General features: G+C 43.5%; 1 protein-coding gene across 1 annotated transcript in view; it reads right to left on the reverse strand.

The window, feature by feature from the left end:
• cita (citron rho-interacting serine/threonine kinase a) overlaps positions 1–9,823 on the reverse strand; it is a gene marked incomplete at its 5' end in the record, with an annotated part of 157,909 nt that overhangs the window by 67,131 nt on the left and 80,955 nt on the right. Inside the window, 5 exon segments of the mRNA XM_079814231.1 lie at positions 2,048–2,101; positions 4,614–4,811; positions 6,959–7,133; positions 8,353–8,462; positions 8,723–8,741. Of these exon segments, the coding sequence (XP_079670357.1) occupies positions 2,048–2,101; positions 4,614–4,811; positions 6,959–7,133; positions 8,353–8,462; positions 8,723–8,741 (556 nt within the window).

Raw genomic sequence — 9,823 nt, forward strand, 5'->3', positions numbered from 1 at the left:
TTTGAAGTTGATATCACAAAAATTAAAGTCCCCATGAGATTTTATTGAGGCGCTGTACCAAAAACAGCCACCGGGTGTCATTCATTCCATTGATTGTTTGATGCATTTTCCTGTAATTTTCTGTCCAAATGTCACGTCCATCACAAAACAGTCCCCAAATATGGACCCTTGAGACTCAGAGCTTTCCAACGATATGTGTTTTGTCAAGATTGGAAAATATTTTGATTATAAAGTTGTTAAAATAAATTCTGTAATAAGAAACATGACACCGCCCACTAGGGGGAGGAGCCCGCTAGAAGAATTTAAAGTACCGTTTCCATGGTAACAAAATGTCCAATTTCAAAATGGATTACACCGGATGAATTTTGAGTTCGTAAGCTTTCGAACGATCCCTAATTTGTGATAATTACTAAAAGATATGATACGAAAAAAATGCGATAAAAAAAAAATGCCAGGTGACAGCTAAGGGGTTAAAACCCTCAAGGTGCAGAGTGTAAGTTTGAGCGGCATCTAGTGGTGAGGTTGTGAATTGCACACCCCCTCAAAGCACATAGAGAAGCTACGGTGGCTGACACAGGACAAAGATGTGTCGTCTGAGACTGCTAGTGAAGTTTGTCCGTTTAGGGCTACCGTAGAAACATGGCGGCACAAAATGGCTGTACTTGCAGTGTGTGTAGATAGAAAAGGCTCATTCTAAGCTCATAAAAACATAACTTTATACAGCACTGAGAACATAGTTATGTATATTATATTGCACTTCTGTCAATAGATCCTCATGAATATTACACACTGCACCTTTAACCCTTAAAGACCTAAATAGCCGCCCACGGCTAAAAATAACTATCGTTCTAAAGTGTTTAATAACTTTTAAACCACTAATCCAATCTGTATGCAGTAAAATGCACCGTAAAGAGGAGAATCTCAGCTTTTCAGAAGTATCACATTTCTCGCGATTGATTATTCAGAGGCTCTGTAGTAAGCGTGGATGCGTCATCAAAATCTGCAGCATTGATTGGTCAAGGAAACGCATGTGGGTTGTTCCCCTGAGCCAAACAGAAACGATTATTGATTATTAGTCCCACCCCTCCCGTGCCCAGATTGGTTGAAACTGTCATCAACTCAACCAATTAACAGTGTTGGGTCTTTTGAACCACCAATCACATGCTTCTCACAACGTGAAAGGGTGTTTATTTGCGTGGATGAGCACTTTCTCACAGAACACCGCTCACTAAAGTCAGCATATTTCTCAATTTGTATGTAGTTTGTGTTGTAGTTTCAGTGTTCTGTTATTATATAACAATCTTTCTATTTATTTTACTCCCTGAACTTTTTTGGACACATCTACATTGTCACACCTGCTTTCACTCGAAAACGCCTAGAATAATATTATAATAAATGGCTATAACTTGATGAGGGATTGTTACATTTAGACAACATTTAATCTGGAAGTCTAAAACAACCAAGTGTAACTTTCTAAAGGAAGAAATCCAAACTTCATGAAGTTCTGTTTGAGTTCACAGCATTTTTGCTGCCGTTTTTCTTAAAATTCTATTAATTTAATCCATTCTCAGACTAAATAAATGTAAAATTGGGACTTCAAATGAGCGATATGGAAACGTCATGTTCTCCTGTTTAAAGTGATATATGACACTTGATGCTAACTGCTAGAATGGGTGAAGAAAAGTAGAGGCAAAAATGTTCTAGGTCTTTAAGGGTTAAGGGTCAAAAGTGACCGAAGCCTTGAAATTTAACTCAAAACGTACATTTTTGGTTCATTTTTGACGAGAGGGTTAACTATGAAAGCCACTAGATTTGGAGGGTGGGGCGAGTGAATTTGCTGATCTGGGGTCTGTGATCAAGGATAAATGAGGCATTAAGGACAGGAAGTGTGTATCGATTCCTCTGCTGTGTGACGGCCAAGAGAAGAAGACACTGCTTTAATCAGCACTTCACCCAATCCCTGAGGATCCTGGAATCCTGCTAGCGAGCGCCACTGTTTTCATACCGAGCACAGGGGATTGTGGGAAATCAGAACACACACACTTACCGAACAGCTGTCCCGCAGCGCATCAAACTTGTGCTGAATCTCGTCTCTGTGGGCCTGAAGGAGAAGGACACACACATGATCAGATGCTGTGTGTGTGTGTCGTATCATACACTCGTATGTCACTCAAATGTTAGTCCAGGTTTCCCAAAAAAGAAAACGTCATGATAATTGTACACCTTCTCTTTGACCTTTACACTTAAAGGGATAGTTCACCCAAAAATGGAAATAGCCCATAATTTCCTCTCCCTCAAGTCATCCGAGGTGTGTGTGACATTCTTCTTTCAGACGAATAAAATCTGAGTTATATTACAAAAGTCCAGGCTAATCCAAACTTTAGAATAGCAGTAATAGTTGCTCTGTTTTTGAAGTGCATCTATCCGTCATATAACTGCTCCAGCGGCTCTGGGGTGTTAATAAAGGCCTTCTGAAGCCAATCAACGCGCTTGTGGAATATAAAAAATATTCATATTTAAAACTTTATCAAGTAAACTGTTGGCCTCCGCCTTCTGTGTAAAAGTGTTGAATGTTGAAAGTGAAACTCCAGATGTGTTCGTGATGTCATGACGAGCGGAGCTGAGCGTTAGAGGAACTTTCAACACTTTCTCCATAAAGTGAACAGGGAAGGCGGAGGCCGAAAGTTTACTCGATAAAGTTTTAAATATGGATATTTTTCTTACACAAATGCATCGATTCGCTTCAGAAGAGACACCCCAGAGCTGTGTGGAGCAGTTATATGACGGACAGATGACCTTTTTATGGACTTCAAAAACAGAGCAACTAGGGATGTACGATATTGGATTTTTGCCGATATGCCGATATTTTTCAACTCATTCTGGCCGATGCCGATTTCGATACCGATATATGTTTATTTTTTCCATTTGTTTGGAAACCACCATTTTGAGCAAGTTTTTTTTCAGTTTTTTTTTCATTCTGGATTCAGATTTCTGAGCTCTCCTTACTAAAAGGATACTTGTTAAAAATAAATTAATGTTAATAAAGTTCTATTTTAAAATAACTATATTAAAAGTGCTGAAAATAATAATAAAGTCAGTCATTTTTCACCCCAGACAGATGCAGTTGTAACCTAAATATTGTATTTTTGTATGTAATGTTTGTGCACATGAAGTGGGGGGGGCATGGCATCAGCTGATGCTGTCTTTAGCTTCAGATAAAAACATTTAGTTATTTTAGAGCTCCTTGGATTATTTTTCATCATCAATTTCATAAAATTTTATTACAGATTAATAAACTGTATGTAAAAGTATTTAATTTACAAGTGTCATGCTTGTGCTTTGACTTCATTACTGCTTTATTTATTCAGATAAAGAAGTAACTTCTATTTATTTGTGTTTTCTACTTTTCATTCACTATTACTGTAACAACAGCTCCTCCACTAAATAGGCTATAGGCTATATATAACATTCTGCCGGTCGGGCACTAGGACCTGGAGGAGCTGCGTGCGCTATAGAGTGGGGAGACATGATTGGACTTGTTTTGGGCTAGTTTTGGGCTTGTTTTAGGCTAGTTTTGGCCTAGTTTTGTTGTGAAAACCTGGCAATCCTGCGTTGATTCACAAATTCAAGGCAGCTTTAAAAACTGTCAGTGTAAATCACCATACATGCACTTGCTTGTTTTCACTTGAAGAATGACACGGCTGACGTGATCTTATCGCTATAGAAGTCCTTGCACACGTGAGTTATTGCAGGCGCATATCAACACGTTATCATATCGGCAAGGCATATCGGCATAATTTTTTCATATGATGCCCATTTTTATATTTTAAACGTTTATCGGCCGATTCCGATGTTGTGCCGATAATATCGTGCATCCCTAAGAGCAACTATTACTGCTATTCTAAAGCTTGGATTAGCCTGGACTTCTGTAAAATAACTCAGATTTTATTCGTCTGAAAGAAGAATGTCACACACACCTCGGATGACTTGAGGGAGAGGAAATCATGGGCTAATGTTCATTTTTGGGTGAACTATCCCTTTAAGTGGATCGGTCAGTAGTGTGTGTGTGTGTCTCACTCTCAGAGCGGTGATCTCCTCCTCGTGTGTGTGTGTGTCTCACTCTGAGAGCGGTGAACTCCTCCTCGTGTGTGTGTGTGTGTCTCACTCTGAGAGCGGTGATCTCCTCCTCGTGTGTGTGTGTGTGTCTCACTCTGAGAGCGGTGATCTCCTCCTCGTGTGTGTGTGTGTGTGTGTGTCTCACTCTGAGAGCGGTGATCTCCTCCTCGTGTGTGTGTGTGTGTCTCACTCTCAGAGCGGTGATCTCCTCCTCATGTGTGTGTGTGTGTGTGTCTCACTCTCAGAGCGGTGATCTCCTCCTCATGTGTGTGTGTGTGTGTGTCTCACTCTGAGAGCGGTGAACTCCTCCTCGTGTGTGTGTGTGTGTGTGTGTGTGTGTCTCACTCTCAGAGCGGTAATCTCCTCCTCGTGTGTGTGTGTGTGTGTGTGTCTCACTCTCAGAGCGGTGATCTCCTCCTCGTGTGTGTGTGTGTGTGTCTCACTCTCAGAGCGGTGAACTCCTCCTCATGTGTGTGTGTGTGTGTGTGTTTGCTCACTCTCAGAGCGGTGATCTCCTCCTCAGCCTCCGCTGTGGTCTCCTCCAGCTCAGTCTTGGCCTGCTGTAATTGGCTCTCCAGGGCGTGGCGGGCCGCCTGCAGGCCGCTGATCTGAGACTCTCTCTCCTGCAGGGACAGCGTGAGCTCGGTCACCTGACGCTTGATCTCCAGCTTCTGCTCCTCGTGCTCTAGACCCATCTGAAACACACACACACACACACACACAGACACACACACACACACAGTGAAACACGCCTCTGCCCAGGGCCATTTTTAGGCATAGGCAAACTAGGCGGTCGCCTAGGGCGCCATCAGTGGGGGGGACACAAATAAGCGCATATCTGGCACTAGATGTTTGTGTGTAAAGGGTGTCACAGCCACCCTAAAATGTTATTGCCGCCCCCACTAGTAGGGATGCACCGGTTGACCGGCCAAAAACCGGAACCGGACGGTTTTTGCTTCTAGCACGCGATTTAAAAAAAAAAATTCTGCCGATTTATCCGGAAGTGCGCCCGCGTGCACATACGCCTATATTGCAATCATTCGCGAACATGTCACTTGTGTGTTACAAACGGAACCTGGAGAACTGAGGGAAGAGACGAGATCCGCTGAAGGGAATGAAGTGCCGCTTTCCTGCGCGAGCTGAAGTTGAGCGAGCTGTGAAGTTGAGCGAGCTGAAGTTGAGCGAGCTGAAGTTGAGCGAGCTGAAGCTGAGCGAGCTGTGAAGTTGCGTGAGCTGAAGTTGAGCGAGCTGAAGTTACGCGAGCTGAAGTTGAGCGAGCCGAAGTTGCGCGAGCTGAAGTTGCGCGAGCTGAAGTTGAGCGAGCCGAAGTTGAGCGAGCTGTGAAGTTGAGCGAGCTGAAGTTGAGCGAGCTGTGAAGTTGCGCGAGCTGAAGTTGAGCGAGCTGTGAAGTTGCGCGAGCTGAAGTTGCGCGAGCTGAAGTTGCGCGAGCCGAAGTTGAGCGAGCTGTGAAGTTGCGCGAGCTGAAGTTGAGCGAGCTGAAGTTGAGCGAGCTGAAGTTGAGCGAGCTGAAGTTGCGCGAGCTGAAGTTGAGCGAGCTGTGAAGTTGAGCGAGCTGAAGTTGCGCGAGCCGAAGTTGAGCGAGCTTTGAAGTTGCGCGAGCCGAAGTTGCGCGAGCTGAAGTTGAGCGAGCCGAAGTTGCGCGAGCCGAAGTTGCGCGAGCTGAAGTTGAGCGAGCTGAAGTTGAGCGAGCTGAAGTTGAGCGAGCCGAAGTTGCGCGAGCCGAAGTTGCGCGAGCTGAAGTTGAGCGAGCTGAAGTTGCGCGAGCCGAAGTTGCGCGAGCCGAAGTTGCGCGAGCCGAAGTTGCGCGAGCCGAAGTTGCGCAAGCTCACCTCTCCACGCCCTGCACAAGTGTAGATGGTGAGCGTTTGTTCAGCTCAGCTTCTCACGTGTTGGATCGGATGAGAATGAAACAGACTCACTTGTGACAAAGCCCAAATACTTATTTTTGTAGCCTAAAGGAGAACATGCTGCACTTTAGAAATTAAATACTGTCAGTTCTGTAGCCTATAGGATGATAATTTTTATTTGGTAATAATTTATCACTGATTCATAACGCTCCAAACCGCTGAATCGACTCACTGATTCATAACGCTTCAAACCGCTGATTCGACTCACTGATTCATAACGCTTCAAACTGCTGATTCGACTCACTGATTCATAACGCTTCAAACTGCTGAATCGACTCACTGATTCATAACGCTCCAAACCGCTGATTCGACTCACTGATTCATAACGCTTCAAACCGCTGATTCGACTCACTGATTCATAACGCTTCAAACTGCTGAATCGACTCACTGATTCATAACGCTTCAAACTGCTGATTCGACTCACTGACTCATAACGCTTCGAAGCTTCATAATTCCGTGTTTTGAAATCGTCATCACTATATAAGTCGTTATTTAGGGTTTTTTTGCGCACAGAAACTATTCTGGTCTTCATAAAGTTATTGTAGAGCCGCTGTAGTGAGATGGACTTTGTAACTTTAGTCTTTAGTGTCTTTTAAGGGTCTTGAGAGTGTAAAGTTGAGCCAATGGAGGCCTTTCAGAGCATCAGATTTACACTAAAATATCTTCATTTGTGTCTGAAGATGAACGGAGGTCTGACGGGTGTCCAACCACATGAGGCTCAGTCATTAATCACACAATTTACAGTTTTGGCTGAACTAACCCTTTAACAAATTATGTATGCATTTGTTAATTAATACCAGTAATACCAATGTGGCTTTTTCAAATTTGACTGGGGCACCAATAAGGATTCCGCCTAGAGCGTGAGAATGGCTAAAAGCGGCCCAGCCTCAGCTGATCATGTGATCTCCGCTCACCTCTCTCAGTCTGGTCTCCAGCTCCAGAATGCGGCTCTTCCGGCTCTGCTCCTGCTGGCTCATCTTCTCCAGATGTTCCTCCAGTTTGGCGTTCTGAGCCTCTAGTTTTCCCGCCTGAGACTCCAGGTAAAACTTCTGCTGCCGCAGCTCTGAGATCATTTCCTCCTGAGCTTTCCTGAGGAACATACGGCACACGCTGTGGTTTACTGACGGATTTCCAGTGGTTTAAATCACATTTCCTGAAATGTTTCAGTCGGAGACGCTGGTGTAGGAAACATTTCAGTTCTGTCATTCGCAACACTTCATGCCATTTTGCCGACACATGTAGTGCTGGGCGGTATGGACTTATATTTATATAACAGAATTTTTCTAAATTATATTTCTAGTGATCAACAGAAATGGATTTTTTAGAACCGATACACTGCAAAAAATGCTTTTCTTACTTAGTATTTTTGTCTTGTTTTCAGTCCAAATATCTTTACATTAAGGAACATTTACTAGACAAGCTAAAGTTTTTGTCTTGTTTGGGGGAAAATAACTCAAAATTAAGGGAGTTTTTGCTTAAAATAAGCAAAATAATATTTTTTTCTGTTTGAATTAAGATTATTTTGCTTACCCCATTGGCAGATTATTTAGCTTTTCTGTTTTTGACACGATTATAACACTGAACTGAACAAACCATTTGATTTATAACAATCACTCTCTCCTTGCAGAGAAAACAAAACAAATCTTATTTAAACACCAATAAATAGAGGGTCTGAAAGAGCACAAAATAAAAAAGTGCACAGTCGATAAACTGTTTTTGTTTAAAAAATAAAATATTCGATTAGGTAGAAGGTAAGGTAAAAAAATAAATATAGCACATAAAAGTAATTCTAACCAATTAAAAAACAAAAACAAACAATCTAAACCACCTGGAAAAAAATAGCATTGCTGTTTAATGTAGCGTAATACTCATAGGTGAGCAGAACTCAGAGTCTCTCAGCATCTGCCCCATTTGTTTTCTAGCTAGGCTAGCTGGAGCCATTTACCTCCAGTCATTGTGCTAAGCTAGGCTAGCTGGAGCCGTTTACCTCCAGTCTTTGTGCTAAGCTAGGCTAGCTGGAGCCATTTACCTCCAGTCTTTGTGCTAAGCTAGGCTAGCTGGAGCCGTTTACCTCCAGTCTTTGTGCTAAGCTAGGCTAGCTGGAGCCATTTACCTCCAGTCTTTGTGCTAAGCTAGGCTAGCTGGAGCCGTTTACCTCCAGTCTTTGTGCTAAGCTAGGCTAGCTGGAGCCGTTTACCTCCAGTCTTTGTGCTAAGCTAGGCTAGTGGCTGAGAATAGAGTGAGTGTGAAACCAGAACCGGTTCTGAGAGCAGGGCCAGGCTCTGGATCCTCAGCTCTGGGCTCTTACATGTTCTTCTGGGTGTAGATGCTGCTGTTGGCCGCCAGTTTATTGGCCTCTGAGAGCTCAGCGATCCGCTGCTCCAGACTCTTCATCTTGTTGTCCATGGCGTTGATGGTCTGAGGAGAGAAACACACACACACACACACACACACACACACACACAGAAACCACACTGAGCTAGCGTTGTAAATCACACACACTTGACCTCTTCATCAAAGCCCATACGCTCAGAAATGAATCATGTTATGGCTGCCAATCATAAACTTTTATACGTTACTGATGTAAATGTTTCACATTAAACACGCGAGCATGTGCGTCTGAGATCAGCCGTGAGATAGAGACGCTAATCACGTTAGCTAATGTCTAACACGCTAACTGGATCAAGGGCTAAACGGCTTGAACATTAGGAGAGCAAATCTCACCACACATCAAATGATAAAAATAATCTATTATATTTCTTATCATCATAAATCAGGTACTTATATCATTTTAATATATTATATAATGTGTAAAGTCAACATGCAAACCCCATTTATTACCCATAAAGCTTTGAACAAATAGTTAAATCAAAATTATTTATGACAACTAATCACAGCACAAAAGTTCTGATCATGACTTCAGTCTTGAGTGGATTCTGGTAGTTCAGGATATCAGACTCTGCCGGATGAACTAGTCACGTGTCTCTACATCACACACAGACACACACACACACACAGACACAGACACAGACACACAGACACAGACACAGACACAGACACAGACACAGACACAGACACAGACACACACACAGACACACACACAGACACAGACACACAGACACAGACACAGACACACAGACACAGACACAGACACAGACACAGACACAGACACACACACAGACACACACACAGACACAGACACAGACACAGACACACACACAGACACACACACAGACACAGACACAGACACAGACACAGACACAGACACACACACAGACACACACACAGACACACACACAGACACACACACAGACACAGACACAGACACAGACACAGACACAGACACAGACACAGACACAGACACACACACACAGACACAGACACAGACACAGACACAGACACACACACACAGACACAGACACAGACACAGACACACACACAGACACAGACACAGACACAGACACACAGACACAGACACAGACACAGACACAGACACAGACACAGACACACACACACACACACACACACACACACACACACACAGACACAGACACACACACACACACACAGACACAGACACACACACAGACACACACAGACACAGACACACACACAGACACACACACAGACACAGACACACACAGACACAGACACACACAGACACACACACAGACACAGACACAGACACAGACACACACACACACACAGACACACACACACAGACACACACACAGACACAGACACACACACAGACACACACAGACACAGACACACACACA

The sequence above is a fragment of the Gobio gobio genome (assembly GCF_949357685.1).
Source record: "Gobio gobio genome assembly, chromosome: 4".
In the NCBI taxonomy this organism is placed as follows: domain Eukaryota; kingdom Metazoa; phylum Chordata; class Actinopteri; order Cypriniformes; family Gobionidae; genus Gobio; species Gobio gobio.